This window comes from Dermochelys coriacea, chromosome 11 (genome assembly GCF_009764565.3).
Source record: "Dermochelys coriacea isolate rDerCor1 chromosome 11, rDerCor1.pri.v4, whole genome shotgun sequence".
Lineage (NCBI taxonomy): Eukaryota > Metazoa > Chordata > Testudines > Dermochelyidae > Dermochelys > Dermochelys coriacea.
In genome coordinates, this window is record NC_050078.2 from 63,701,524 (window position 1) to 63,717,452 (window position 15,929).

A 15,929-nucleotide genomic window follows, 5' to 3' on the forward strand; every position below is an offset into this window, starting at 1 on the left:
CCACATGCTTCAGGGGACAATATAAGATGCTCCATAACAGACCATTTTATAGCAAACTGCCTACAGGGGAAGTTTTTTCATAACCTGTTAAGAGATTGGCGTATGTCCTAAAGCACGAGGAGTAGCCAGGTTCTAGGAGGCAAGGCCTTAATGGTCCCTTTTGTGGGTTATTTGTTAGATGTAAAGGCTGAGATCCTCAAAGGGATTTAGGCTCCTAACTTAGAATGAAATTAATGAAAGCTAGGAGCTTAAATATCTTTGAAGATCTGGGTCAAAGTTTTCTGTTCTTAGCTGGATTTGTCCCCTGGATGCACTTGTTTTTCATCTATATGCTAATTCAGACAGGCCAACAGGTGTAGGAAAGGGTGACAAGAAGAAAGTAATTTGAATCAAGTATTAATTTCCTTTGAAATTGTATTTAAGCATGCTCAAAACTGCATTATTATAATAAAATAAATTTTGGAATCTCTCCTGATCTTAAATGTAGATAATGCTTCCCCAAACTGTTCTCAGTTTAAGTAACTACTACATGCCTCACAATGACTATTTTAGTGGAAGCAGGTTTGAGCAGGGAAAGGCCTCAGAGTCTCCAGGGCTTTCTCAGCTTTAGACACTGTTGCACTGTAGCAGAATGGATGAGTGTGCTGCCAGAAGAAATTATTTAGTAGCAGATTTATTTAGCATTATGGGTTATGGATGCATGCACAAAGTACATATATAAATATCAAGCTTTCCACAGAGACTCGTAAACTACTAATCCAGGCATGAAAATATTTAACACTAAATTTTTAGGAAGTGTAAGCATCTACTTTTAAATATCTTGATTCCTTGTAACCACAAGTTTGACTGAACTCCATCATTTCAAAGGACACAGATTGTTGCACCATGCAATATACCATGTAGTGTCTTTGGACAAAATTTTGAATATCCACTCTGCACTGCATAGTTCTTAAAGACACATTTTGAAAGAGCAGGAGGCTTGTCCTTGAACAAAATATTGCCTTCCTCCCCACTGCAGTGCTATGCAATAGCAGCCTATATCCCTCCACCCCTGCATTTCATTGGTGGTGTGTGCAAATTGTTGGAGGTGAGAGTAATATACATATGTAAAAGATTGTTTTATACCAATAGTAACTGCCCTAAATGACATGACAGCTTGTTCAGAAATCATTCGAAGGACACTTGGATTAAAAATGTGTCTAGTGTATCAATACCTTAAGGCTATTAATAAATGAAGGCCTTGAGTCTCATGTACTGTTGATACTCCTTACTCGCTCCTTGACACTGTCTTTCTTTGGCTTTTATGCCCCTGGCCTCTCTTGGTTCCTCTCCTACCAATTTGCCCACTATTTCAGCATATCCTTTGATGGTTATTCCTCCTGCCCTCCCCCTTTGCATCCGTGGCCCTAAGTCCCCTCCTTTCCATCCTACACGACTTCATCTGCTTCCATAGATTCAGAAGCCAACACTAGGAATTAATGTTAAAATGTTTTTTCTCTCTCTCTCTCTGAAGAGTATGTTTTTGCTGTGGGTTAGCTCAGCCATCTCTTGCAAATATTGTGTGGGGCATGTGTCTGGAGCCAAGGTTTGAGGTGGGATTTTGCTGCCTCTCCCCATTGACCTAGCGGGAGCTTGCATTGTGTCTCTTAGGAAGAAGCTTGAGGGAAGTCTTGGGTGAGTTAGTTTACTCATCTGTATTTTTTCCTCTTTGGTATACTTCTAATTCAACTTATTCACAGTTTGACACTGACACAGCCTGCAGCAGAAGTAACTGTGGGAGGGTGAAAAAACCTCCTTGTCTCCAGAGATTACTAGAATCTTACCTACTTATCTTCAAACCCTGTGTGTAAAGTTACCCTCTTTTTTAATTTGGCTTTGAGCTTCAGGATGGGGCTTTAGATTGTTCATGCCTTTCCTAGAGCTGTTTTATTCTAAGTTAACACTACATAAATTCATGTTCAGAATATTATCAGGATATAAAGTTATGTTTACACAAGGATAAAAGCCCCATGGCATGGCTGCGACTGGCCAAGGTCAGCCGACTCAGGCTCTCAGCGCTCAGATTGCAGGGCTAAAAATTGCCATGAAGACATTCAGGCTCGAGCCTAAGCTGTGGGACCCCAACCTGAGTTTGAATCTCTACCCAGCAACACTTAGCCCTGCAGCTAGAGTCAGCTGACCTGGGCCAGCTGTGGGGGTTTTATCCCCCTTTAGCCATACCCTTTGAAAGCAATTCAGTCTGCACATAGTAAACTACAGGATAGGCTACTTAACTTTTTGCCCAAACTGCTGTAAATGCCTTTCAGTTTCAAGAACCTTGCCTGTAACAATATTTTGTCAGCCAAGGTACTGGTGGTTCTCAGTCCAAGACTGAATTTGAAGGATGCAGAAAATCCACTGACTTGCAGTCTTATTTTGAAATCATTTTAAAAAAAAAAAGTTATGCTATTTATTTTTGACACATTTAATGAATGTTTTCAGATAATGCAAACTCTCCTTTCTTTACCTTGCAAACTGGCAGCTTTTGGGGCTTCAAGTTGATGGGACTTAATACTTGAAGTCGCTCTGAAACTACATCTTTTATTGCTTCTGTAACAGAATGGAGTAATGCAGGGAGAAAACAGATCAAATCCAGATTTAAAGTACTCTAGGAATGAGCGCCTTCTCTAATCACTGCAACCTCCCTCATGGTAAGTGATTCAGGTTTTGTTTTGAGGGCTTTTTTGTGTGTGGCAATTTTCCAGTTTTTCCAAATAGAGAGCAATTTACTTAAGAGACTACATGCCATACAGATTTTATTTCTTGCATGTATTTTCCTATCTTCACCAAATGAAAGAATACAAGCATCAGCAAACCTATTAGTTCTTTGCGCTGAGAGTTGTAAATGGGTGTAGGGAAGAGAATGAAGAGAAAGGAGATGTGTCACTCAGGGTGGTAGTACATGGGTTTTGCCTTCTGTATACAATGGTAGAATCTTTGCAACTACAAGGGATGTTTAAAAAAGTGTCAAATAATTGAGATTTCCAGATACACTGGAAGTGAAAGATTGGTTTCCAGAATTTTTGTCATATTAAAAACTTGTTTAAGATTTATGTTTTAAATCTTTATTTTTATGCAAGAGAATCACAAGCCATACAAACCATTTACATAGGAAATGAACTAATTTTAATAATCTACCATGTTTGTACACAATCACTGTACTCATATTTTTTTAGGTCCAATAAACAGTGTTGTTTAATTTCCAAGCACACTGATAGCCCCAGATTAGGCGATCTGAACTGTTTTCATGAAGATGTGAACATAAAGTGTAACACCATAAAATAATTGTTTTTTTGAAAGTTAGTCATACCAACATATTACTAGAATATCTGATGGATTTTGGTAGCGGTGTGATTACATTCTTCAGCAGATGGATGGCTCTTCTACTGCCTGAGCACCTTCAATGACTGCTTTCACACACTTGGCCATTGTCTGGGATGCTCTACTGATTGGATCTGTGAAGACATTTATTTTGGTATTGAGTGTTCATTTCAGAACACAACCAATAGACCTACAGAGAGACCTAAAGTCATAAAACCCCATGGTTTACTAAAAATCTTTATCTGGGGAATATAAAAAACCCCACACATACTTAGTTGAAAATACAGGACCAAATTCTAGACCTTACTCATACAAGTTTCCATTGAGCTCATTGGGAATTTTGGCTGAATAAGGATTACAAGTCTGTAGCATTCAGCCCTCTGATCTTAGATGTCTTAGGTAAGAACAGTAGGTACAAAGTTTTCCAGACAGAAGCATGGTGTATGTTGGTGTCCCTTTAAGGGGTCTTAATATTCTGGAAGCACCTTTACAATTAATTAATTATGCATCTGTGTGTTACAATGTAACTCTAATGAAATAACACAGCAAAGCTATAAGAGTGAGATGAGTTAATACAATTCTACTTTCATCAAGTAAGGTTGTGACCACATACCTGTCATATAGAAATCTCTAATTGTGAGCTGAGGTGAAACAAGAGGGTCAGCAAGCAACTGTTGATTCACTAACTGCAATGGAAAAGAAAGAAGGTATATTAGGAGATTAAGCACTCCCCTATGAGGCAGGACTGTGTTACCACAGTACTTTTTTGACTATGCTCTCCTGCTGTAGAGTGCAGTGTGTGCTTAGTACTACATATAAGCAAGCCTCTTACATAGCTTGATGCTCATAGTTTAAATGTTCAATACCTTGGAGAGCTCATTCGCCTGGCTGAAGTAGTTAGCTTGCTCTATATCATCATATCGGACCAGGTTAGGAGAAACTTCTTCCAATCTGTTCCTTACTTGATCGAGGTTATCGTAAGGGAGGGTCACACCAGTTAGCTTAAAAAAAAAAAAAGCCACAAGACTCCATCAAATCTAGTCCTCTGATTCTAGTCCAATACATATTAAATATTTAAACATTAACTCAAACATCTACAATGAAGCAGGAAGAAAAGTTACACTAATTTGAGAAGTGAATGACTAAAGTGCTAGTCCTGTGCTTAATTTGCAACATATTATGTTGATCTCTTGATGCCAGTAATGAAGTTTTCTGGATATTAAGAGCTGGAGCCTGTCTGTCTGTTACCCAAGGAAGAGGGGAAGGACAAGGACAGAAGTGTGGCTTCTCTTCTCCCATGCAAGCAGTAGAGTCAAATCTCTCTACAGCATTCAGGACAGCACTACAAGAGACTGTGGTTGATAAACCGTATCTCCTAGGGCCAGTTAGGATGCATTCAGCCCTACCAGACATTATCAGCACACATACTCTCAGGGGACCCACACGGTTCCTTTTCGGGGAAGCAGTAAAGCATGCTCCCAGTCCGTCTTCCAAGTTGCTCTAGGGAATCCTGCCTTGGCTAACAGAATTTGCTGCAGTTAAGTCATCCATTATACATTCTCAAAGTATATCTAGAAGCTGTAATAATGTCAAAATCTCAAAGTGGAAAAAACAATCCCATTTATCCCACATACATCATTAAAGGCAGTCTTGCTTCATATTAATTCAGTCCCACACATACTCCCATGAGACTTCGTACCCACAATCCTGAACACAAATCTGCATTCTAAAAAGGTACTGTAAACAGTTTCCAAGCTCCAATTTGATTCTTACTAGAGCTTTCAATTTCTAATACAGTTAGGGTACCTCAGAGATGGCTCTAATAATTCTCCAGTCCTCTCTTGCCATGCCAGGAGGTGTTACTGCTACTTTTGTCTGCTGGGCCCTGCCCTCAGTGTTCACATACGTTGCAGATTTCTCTGTGTAAGCTGCTCCTGGGAGAATAATATCAGCCATGGGAGCGCCCACATCACCATGATGTCCTGAAGGAAAAAAAATGGAAAGAGGAAAGCCAAGTTCTGATGGGAAGCTACACAGGAATAACTATAGGGCATCTGTAAGCATAATTCAAGAGGAACGTTGTATGAACACATTAGAACTACTGTATTCCTCTTAAAAAGAAATTTTTCTTCTGAACTTTTGCTTGAGTAAATTTAGTGTTCAGAAAAGACTGACAGCCCTGGAGATTAAAGTCCTACTTGTCCATAACATAAGCAGCCTAATTGGACCACAACCAGTGTCAAAAATGAAGATTGAACTATCATATCCATTCGATTCTTAGCCTTAGCTGAGACTGCTGTGGGAAAACATGGTATCTAGATCACTGGTAATTACTACTTTTGTGACATGGACTGGAATGAGAACAGCCTTCCATTAGTAGATTTGACACCATGATCAGGAGGGTAAACCAATTTGTATATTTTTTTTTTTGCCAATAACCCCAGGTATCCAGTCCATGGGAAGGTTTGTTTTCCTAAAATATGAAATAGTCACTACTCCCTGCAGCAGTTAAGTTCAAACAATTTTTCCATTTCTCAACCGGGGTGAGAAGGAGGAATGTCAGTGCCGTGTGAGCATATTAAGTTTAAAAATATTTTGCGCTAAAATATTATGATAAATTTTATGATAAAAATAAAAAACATTTGAAGTCATATTCATAATTATGTCCTACTGGTTAGATTGTTTGAGGCAGTATTTCTTGAAATATTTGTTCTAGTTACCCTGATAGATGATAATGCAATCCTTTGGCAAATCTTGACGTGTTATGCAACCTGCATCTGCCCCCAAAAGATACAGTACTTTGGGAGGGTTCTTCCGGATTGCATCCACTCCTGGTTTGAAACCCAGATCCAAAGCAGCTACTTGGCTTGCAACCCTGCAAGGACAGACAGTCTTAGTACAGATTATAAAGTGTCAGGTTCTCCCCCACAATTTCCTTTTCAACTTTGAAATATTTAAAAAGGGGCATACATCTCAATTTGCCATTGCCTTTTTTTTTTTTTTAAACCACAGTTAAAAGTAATGCTGATCTGAAATTTGATGAAACATTTATTGGAAAATACTGATTAGTTGAAACACACAAATTAAGTCAGTTTTGATTACTTTTGTTAGGAAGGTCTCTCACATCGAGGTCATAACCAGAGAGATGCACCCCAGTGGTTAGAGCACTTACCTGGGATGCAGGCGACCTAGGGTCAAGTCTCTCTCCTGGATCAGGCGGCGCAGGGACTTAAACCTGGGTTTGCCACACATCCCAGGCGAGTATCCTGACCACTGGGCTTTTGACTATTCTGGAGTGCGGCTCAAAATTGTGTACAAAAAATATAGCTAAAGATTGGTCTTGTCCCGATGTGAAACGAAAAAAAAAAAAAAAAAAAAAAAAAAAAGGGGGTCAAAACCAACATTTCACAACTGAATTCTAATTTTCTGGCCAGCCCTAGTTAAAGAGTTTCTGTAGTATACCTGCAAAATGTTACATTCTCCATACAGAGTGTTGTCAAATACATAAAAATTGGAAGAAAAAAAAGTCTATTTATACATTTATAGTAATATTAGGTGTTACTTGTACTAATAGGCAAACATTTCAAAAAGGAAGAAATGGATTTTTAAGTTAAATTGACTCTGTCCCATTAATGCAGCCTTGCATTAATCTACTCACCCATGATGAGGAGATTAGGTTTGCTTTTTTTGTTAACAGGGTAATGCTGGGGAAAAATAGATTTAAGCTTAGATGAGGTTTTTTTTGGACAGTTTTGGAGGCTGTGTTAACATTACTACCCCTTTTGGAAAAATTCATAGCTTGTCCTCCATCCAATGATCCCTATATGGAATTTCCAAATACTTTGGTTTTAAAAACAAGGAAACTGACCTTTACACCCTTGAGCCCTTTTGGAGTGCCCTCCACCCATTTAAAAATAAATAAACAAATAAATAAAATAAATAGTTACATACGTTTATCTGCTACAATTACAAATACAGCTTTTGTTGAAGCACCTAAACTTTCCTATGATTGAACTTTCTTATGGATTTCTACAGTATGTGCATGGAAGTCTTAATACAGAAGAGACTATCCAAAGATATCTCATACTACATGCCTTTTTAAATGTAGTATTTGGAGAGAATGACTTATTTTTGTTTCACCAATATTTTAATGTGAATTTCCTTTCTTTGCTATCAGTGTTGTACATTTAATTTATATTCAGTGGACCAAATTCTTCCCTCATTATACCAGTGTAAGTCTATTGACTTCAATGGAGTTACTCTCTCCAGATTTACACTCACGTAAAAGAGTAACTTCACTCAAGATATTCTCCATTACAGGCATTGACAAACAGATATTTCAGATTTAAAGTATCTCAGTTACAGTCTTAAGCAGAAAACAGACTAGATGGAACTAGGGTTCTTGTTATCCTAAAGTGGTAGTTAGTTCATGATAGCAAAAAAACAAAACCAAAACCAAAACAAAACAAAACCAAAAAAACAACCACAAACAACCCACAGTCAGAGAACACTTCAATCTCTCTGGTCACCCGATTACAGACCTAAGAGTGGCTATTCTTCAGCAAAAAACTTCAAAAACAGACTCCAACAAGAGACTGCTGAATTGGAATTAATTTGCAAACTGGATACAATTAACTTAGGCTTGAATAGAGACTGGGAGTGGATGGGTCATTACACAAAGTAAAACTATTTCCCCATGTTATCCCTCCCCCGCCACCTGTTCCTCAGACGTTCTTGTCAACTGCTGGAAATGTCCAACCTTGATTATCACTACTAAAGGTTTTCTTCCTTCCCCCTCCTGCTGGTAATAGCTCATCTTAAGTGATCACTCTCCTTACAGTGTGTATGGTAACACCCATTGTTTCATGTTCTCTGTGTATATAAATCTCCCCACTGTATTTTCCACTGAATGCATCCAATGAAGTGAGTTGTAGCTCACGAAAGCTTATGCTCAAATAAATTTGTTAGTCTCTAAGGCGCCACAAGTACTCCTTTTCTTTTTTGATAGCAAACAGGCTCATTAGCAAGAATTATCTTAATAAGTAGTTTAAATGACTATCTTTTAATATCAAAGTGCAAAAGAATACACCTGGTTAACAGGGAACTTTAATTTAGTAGACCACTTGATTAAAAAAGGCAAAAATCTTACCTGGAGAACTATATACAATGCAGGAGAAGTATCAATTACCAGTCTTCTTAAGCACTATTGATATTTTGCCTTTCCTCTATGTAAACAGTACTTGCTTACCAAGTAGCATTGATTGTCTGTATGTCCTGCTAGGCACGGTAGTGTATTATATTGTTAACCCCTCTCCTATTCTAAACCCAAATTTGCTTCTGTGCTAACAGTCCCAGTGACTTTCTGAAATGCTTGCTAAATCATGAAACAGAGGTTATGGAAGCTTTTCTGCTAGGTTATATTGTGTCTTAGTTTTAGGTGCTGCTTTATTCCACATATAAGCCTTGGCAGGCTAGAACCTGTGTGTTTGTACTGAGAAGAAGAAGTCTTCACACTTGGCATAAAGAGTTTAATATATACCACAGGTAGGTAAAGCAGAAAGGCTGTAGAAATGCTGTAGAACGAACCTGTGAAGGATGTTCATAACTTTCCAGTCAGTACCAACTCCACTTTTTGTCCTAACATTTTGTGCAATGCTGGAAACTGCAGCATGGATAGCTGCTCCATCACTGCGCTGAAGTGCTGCACTGCCTACCACCACCATTGGTTTTTTGGCCTGGTTAAGGACCTGAGGGGGGGGGAAAAATTTTTTAAAAAAGAATAAATTCTCATTCTAAGGCAATGAAATTGAGTTTTGGTATAGAACAGGATTTCCAAGAAATGATTTATGAATAGTGTTACAGTAGTATGGAACATGAAACAAAACAAATCCAGTGTTTTAAAAACCACTATCCTTTCAAGCAAGCAAAGCTGCAGCTTTGAAATCATTCATCTATTTTATCTCTATCAAAAACCTACAGATGTTGCTATAGCAAAGACTTATGTTATCTCAGCCAAAGCAGTGTTGTTCTGGGCCTTTTCCAGCTAGAAATTATTTAACTGGAAACAACAGCGGCTGGAAGAGACAACTCAGCTCACTCAGAAGAGGACATGCTAGAGATTTATGATCATGAACATTTCAGTTTCACACACTGGAAAGAACCTTCAAACCTCAGCTTTATGGTGAGCATATTAAACAATTTATAGAGAAACCCTGCTTGTTAATTACTACATCAGTGAATGTTATGAAACCGCCCTCTGAAACAGCTTCTAAACACTGCACCCGTGAAAGATATAATTATATTCTGACATATCTGAATAGGTGCATTATTAAGAAGCATATACTTTGATGAAGGAGTGTTTTTCTGAAGCAATGTCCTGGAGTATCTGTGGGGAATCTCCCAGATGATCATACGTGTAGGTCAGATCCACTGCACTGCCCACAAGAGCCACCTGCAGATCATTGTGAAGCCAGCTGGAAATATAGCAAGAACAAAATACAGCATAATTCCAATTATACAAATATATATCCAAAACCACAGTGTCTCCTCTACGTAGCCCTGTTGATCACCCTGTTAATAATTTCATTTAACCTATTAGTGCTAATCAATGACTTTGTATCTGTATAGCGGTTCCAAACGACTAAATACAATTACTGAGGCCTGGCCTACACTAGGAAGGTAGGTCAGTATAATTGCATTGCTCAGGGGTATGAAAATCCACACCTGAGTGACACAGTTAAACCAACCTAACCCCAATGTAGACAATGCTAAATTGACAGAAAATTCGCCTGTCAACCTAGCTACCATCTCTCAGGAAGGTGGATTACCTATGCTGATGGGAGAACCCCTCTCATCGACATAGGAAGCGTTTTTGCTAAAGCAGTGCAGCTGCAGCATTTTAAGCATAGACAAGCCCTGGGGGCTTGTCTACACAATTAGTTCACAGCAAGCTGAGCTGTAAGTCTATCCCACACTAGCCTACCATGGACTAACTGACCATGTGAACCCTGTAATGCACTTTGATCTCAGAAGCAGATGAAAGCACAAACTGTTAATGCGCATTAGCACAGTCCACATGGATAGCTAGTCTGCAGTTAGGCTAGTGCTGGGTAGAATCACATGCCACTTATTAATTGTTCAGATAGACCAGCCCCGAGACCTAATTCTGTTTCAGCAGAAACAGCAGCTTGGCAGGACTAGAACAGTGAAAATGCAATTCAAAATAGCACTTCTGTTTATCTGAATGCCTGTTTAGTCAAAAGTTTCAGATGTCCCCAGGCCAATGGCATTGGGCTGTACTGTTAAGACATAGGAAAGATTGTTGGCCAAATCCAGTAAGATGATGATTCTAATGACAAGGCATACTGATGGAATTCTACAGAAGTTTTTTTTTTTTTTAAATCTCATCTTTTTCTGCACATGTACGACTAAGTGCAATTTTGTGATTACCATGTAGATAATCTTTTTACTATAATTGTTTCACTTCTGTAATAATACATATTCTGGGCTCTTTACTCTTAGTGCCCTTGATGGAACATCTGCACACATGTACACGCAGCATTAGGCCCTATGATTTTTCTTTGGTACAATGATATCTTGTAGTCTCAGAATGCTACTAAATATATTCTTCTGCTTGACCTACAGCTCAGCTCTTAACTGCACAGAGAGTGAAGATAATATGCACGAGGGAAGAGTTCCTGGAAAAATAAGTAACCTATACATTTCTGTGAGGCAGCACTCACTCTCACACTTTTTAGGAATTACCCATTTCAGTGGGGGAGGAGGGAGAGGAGAGGAGCGGGCGAGGGATTCAGACTAGAAAGAAGACACAATCCTCCAGAGATTTCTTTAGTTTCTTGCAGCCTCTCATTACACTAAAGTTATAAAAAGCCGTTAAAAAATTCCATCAAATGCAGTTAGAGATTTCCCCTTTTTCTATCAAAATTTTACAATCACCAATTTTTAAAAAAATCAGTTAAGTGCATTGGGTCATCCCAAAACAGTGAGGAGGATTGGCATATCGTTAAATGATGACAAAAAGGTACCAGGAAATTGAGGTTTGCAAAAATTTAGTTGTACATATTTCCTAAATTTGCAAAAATGGGTATGTTTGCCTCTCTCTAAAGTACTTAAGGTGTTCCCCCACTCCCTCCCATACCTAGTCAAAGGCAACTGATGAAACAGATTCAAATCTGGCACTATTATTAGGAGACTGGATCCTATTGCTTTACATTAAAAAAAAAAAAAAAGTGAGCAAAAGCAAGTACAACTCAAGATAAGAGATGTTGCCATTTGTGGCTTACTTACAATTACAATTGTTGGCCAGTTATAGAAAATGACCAGGGCATATTCTATTAATAACTAATAAGATATAGGATTTAGGTTATGTAATTTTTCTTGAATCCTCTTAAACTTTAGAATTTAATATGGTAAATTGGATGAACTGAACAACCGAGTTACATTTAAAATCCAAAATGTATTTTTCCAAATCAAAATGGATGAAATTCTAAACTTCATCTCATTGAAAAACATTTTATTTTCAAAGTCAGATCAATCACTTATCCAATTCCTATTTTTCAAGCAATGAAGTCAACTATATCATCACTTATTACAAGTCATCAGATCACATTTACTACAGCAACAATAATTTTAAAACTTCACTCTGTTTAGTGATAGCGCTAAGCAGCGTCCTTTTAGGAATTTGCTTCAAATTACCTTCTATAAAAATTAAATCTGATGATTTTTTATTAGTCTGCTATTCCCTTGATGCAGTTGAACTCCCATTAATGTTAAGAAGGAGTTAATGGCATATAATCTATGCAACGAAGGGGTAGGTGGGGAAGAGACCCTGTTGTCTGCACGTGCGCGCACACACCCACACAGACCCCTCACAAAAAACTAGGACTACATCCTGCAAATGGATGTGCCTGGGTGAATGCTTGCACCCACACAGAGCCCCACTGCAGTAGTGTACATGGGTGGCTCTAGCCCCTACTTTGTAAGTATGGACTACCTCATCTCCATAAAGATACAAACCTCTTTCTAATTCTAGCATTAAACAGGGGTGCCTCAAAGCGTGGATTGGTGCCAACCAGAAGCAGGACATCTGCCTCCTCCACTCCAGCAATCTTGGTATTAAGCAAGTAGTTAGAGCGTAGGTCTGTGCTATAATATAAGAACACACAGAAATTATCTTTATGTCAGAAAAACGGAGGAGTGGGGACAAAGAGTTGTAAAGTCAGTAGCAGGGATGACAGTGGAGTGAAGTAAACCTAGATCTACAAATTATTTTTTTCAGACAGGAAAAAGAACAAAGAGAATGCTCAATGCCAATGATACTAAACCAAATCCAAAACAAAAACACACCCACTTACAGATGGGTAGTCTTACTACAACGTAGACATTTTTTGCTGTCTACCAATATAAGATGCTGTCAGCCTTTGTAGGCTGGAAAATGCGGCTTCATTGCTAGATTTATGTCAATACCAACACAGAGTATTATGGCTGCCCTACAGGTGTAGTTCTCACAATAGCACACAAAAGTAAAGCTGGTTAAAGAGATCAGTTTATAGCAAAGTAATCTAATGGGACAGCAAAAAACTAATTGTACTCTACTACCGAACTACAGTTGTCTCATATTTATCAGATTTGCACCTCTATTACTGTAGAACCTACCAGTCCATCCACTCTAACATGCAGACTCAGAACAGTAATATTCTAGATGTGGTCTAGTATTTTATTTCATATCTCTACCCCGGCAGATTTCAGAATTTTATCATGAAATGATCCATAGTTTATCAATATGCCATTGGCTACTGGACAATTCATATGCAAGATCTCTAAGAATGTATTAATACTCTCTAACTGGAAAACATAATTAAGAAAAGTTTAAATTTTGCCTGTGTTATCTCACCCAGCTCCAGCATTAGGGAAGACCTCTTCAGTGCACAGAGTGTCAGAGTTTACTCTATTCAGTAAGTCTTTTAGAGCTACCAGTGCTTCTGCATCCACAAGTCCTCCTGCAATTGCAGCCACATTCTTACCTTGGGCACCCTGGAGCTGTACAAAGGAACAAGATCTGTCTGACATATCTATAAGTAACAACTGAAAACACACGCTCTTGCTCTCACCCACACACACTCAAAATGATAAGCTATGAAGCAAAGACAGCACCTGAGAAAGTACAGATAGCATCACTGTTCTCCTGTAAAAATGCTACGACGCAAGTCAGAATTTTGACCTGTCTTTTCATTTTTTAAAAAGTGAAATAAAAAACTGCAGCTTAGTAGTAGACAAATCCTCTATCACCACCACCACACAAAAGTACTCAAAAACAAGAACAGATAAACAAAGGTGTAAGAATAGATACAATTATTAAAGAGCAATGAAACATTCATGCACTACAACATTTTAACAGAAGAATTAGTGGCACAGAGAAAGCTTTAAACCAGACCTATCCAATTCACAATGTAACTGTTTTGGGAGGTTGGGGATGGGGGAAGATAGTGCATATCTGAAGATTTTTTTTCAATGGAATTAAACTATGCTATCTCGGTAAATAGATTTGGGAATAGTCACTTCCTCCTGAATTTCTATAGGAGTAGTACAATATTTTATTTAAATTAAAACTGAATTAGGAGGAGAAAAATTAGCCTCGTATAATCATTCGTGTACAATCTAATCTAGTACCTTCACTAAAAACAATCCAAAAGATTTTAGACAGTATTTAATGAAAAAAATCTATATAAAGTTATTCCAGAACAGAGGACTAAAAATTCTCAAAAACACCACACTTGAACTCAGAGTAATTTTTTCTGAATTTCTTCATTACCTATGAATTTTTTAAGTGGAAACAAATTGTCTTCTAATCAGGTATAATTCTCCAACATTATTCTTACAAAGCAAGATATTAACAGTAGATGGTTGTCTCCAGTCTTCATTACTTGATTTCCTAGGCTTCAGATCAACTGGTACAGTAATTTGCCCAGCTGCACAAAAGTATTATAATACCCTAAAAAAGAGAGAGAGAGAGAGAGACACACATGCAAATATTTCTTACCACTCCAGCAACACGAGTCAGGGCATCTTCCCAAGAGGTGTGAACAAACAGCCCTTCTTCATTTTTGACCATTGGTTCAATAAGCCGCTGGCGTTTCAAACCATCATATGCAAACCTGGATGAAGAAAGCCAAATGAGCACTATTAAAAAACACTAAGAGGAAGATGCGCTTTTATAGTACAGGCAATATCATTAATTGTGATGCAGAGGTCTACAGAGTGAGTGAAATGTGACCAAAACCACAGCAGCCTTTGGTTCGGATATCACAAACAGTTCGAATGAATAACCTATCATGAAGGCAGAGTAATAAAATTACCCAAAAGTTGAACTTTTTTAATGGAAATAAAATGAAGGTTTCAACTCTCCCCTTTCAACATATAAAAACAAATTTGTCAGTCACAAAAACTTTAAATGTTACTTCAGTCAAGGACTACAAAATATAAAATTCTAGTGCATGGGTTGGTTAATATATATATATATATTTACAGCATCATATAAAAAATTCTCAGTTTGCCAACAATGCCTTTAAAATATCAAGTGTAAAACTCAGAGGTCAGTGCTATAGACAATATTTCTGGTACACTGTGAAAATGCCCCTTTAAAAACAATACATATATATTGGTACCTTGTTTTGTCAGAGATCCATTCCTCATTAATGTCTTCATGCAATCTTGGCAAAATCCTCATCACTTCTCCAGTCCTTGTGCTCACCACAATGTTACTTCCAACAGCATCAAGAACATCAATGGACTCAGTCTTTCTGTGGGGAAGAAAAGGCACGAAACCTACAACTCATGCATTGTTAAGTGATTGTTCAAAAAGCAATAGAAGTCTATACTCAAAGGTCACAAATGTTGTATGTAGGTTTCCAGCATTATCAGATACATCTAACATTAAAGATTTGTTTCCTAAGATATATTGTAAATCAGACTTTCACCAGTCACTGGACTGTAGAATTTGATCTTTCATTTAAGCACTGGAGATTCAATTGCTGGCACAATTTAGGGAGACCTCGAAGTCTGAGACTATTTTGATCCTCCTGCCTCCCAAATTGCTAGAGATAGAAACATATGTAATTTAGAATGACCAACATCTATAGGATGAATGTACTCCTCAATTTAATTGACTTGGCATCAGTCAAAGTAACTAACTCAATCTATATCAGAGATGCACACAAAACCAAAAAAATTAAGTCTGTTACAGCACTTTCAATTTCTGTCACAATAGTAGTATAAATATTTATGGTGAGTGAATATTAAAGAGCATATGAAAGATAAACAGACATTAACTTGCATTCAATGTACCACTTAAAATACATACCGTGTCTCCCAGGGACGGGCAGTAAAGGCATATGGCTTGGAAGTAAGGGCTCCTACCGGGCAGATGTCAATAATATTGCCTGATAACTCAGACATAAACATTTTTTCAACGTAAGTGCCAACTTGCATCTCATTTCCTCTGCCTGTTGTTCCCAAGTCATCTACCCCTGCAATCTCACTAGCAAACCTGT

The 15,929-nt window shown here is 37.9% G+C and overlaps 1 protein-coding gene across 3 annotated transcripts in view; it reads right to left on the reverse strand.

The window, feature by feature from the left end:
* Positions 1-3,081: 3,081 nt before the first annotated feature.
* The window catches only part of NDUFS1 (NADH:ubiquinone oxidoreductase core subunit S1), a 28,666-nt gene continuing 15,818 nt past the window's right edge, over positions 3,082-15,929 (reverse strand). For all 3 annotated transcript variants that reach the window (XM_038421977.2, XM_038421976.2, XM_043505631.1), the window contains exons 8-19: positions 15,740-15,925; positions 15,045-15,179; positions 14,420-14,534; positions 13,274-13,419; positions 12,397-12,525; positions 9,704-9,833; positions 8,947-9,107; positions 6,081-6,235; positions 5,167-5,342; positions 4,227-4,361; positions 3,974-4,046; positions 3,082-3,494 (exon numbers count right to left, since the gene is read on the reverse strand). In XM_038421977.2, the coding sequence (XP_038277905.1) occupies positions 3,403-3,494; positions 3,974-4,046; positions 4,227-4,361; positions 5,167-5,342; positions 6,081-6,235; positions 8,947-9,107; positions 9,704-9,833; positions 12,397-12,525; positions 13,274-13,419; positions 14,420-14,534; positions 15,045-15,179; positions 15,740-15,925 (1,633 nt within the window). In that variant the 3' untranslated portion in view covers positions 3,082-3,402. The remainder of the gene's footprint in view (positions 3,495-3,973; positions 4,047-4,226; positions 4,362-5,166; positions 5,343-6,080; positions 6,236-8,946; positions 9,108-9,703; positions 9,834-12,396; positions 12,526-13,273; positions 13,420-14,419; positions 14,535-15,044; positions 15,180-15,739; positions 15,926-15,929) is intronic.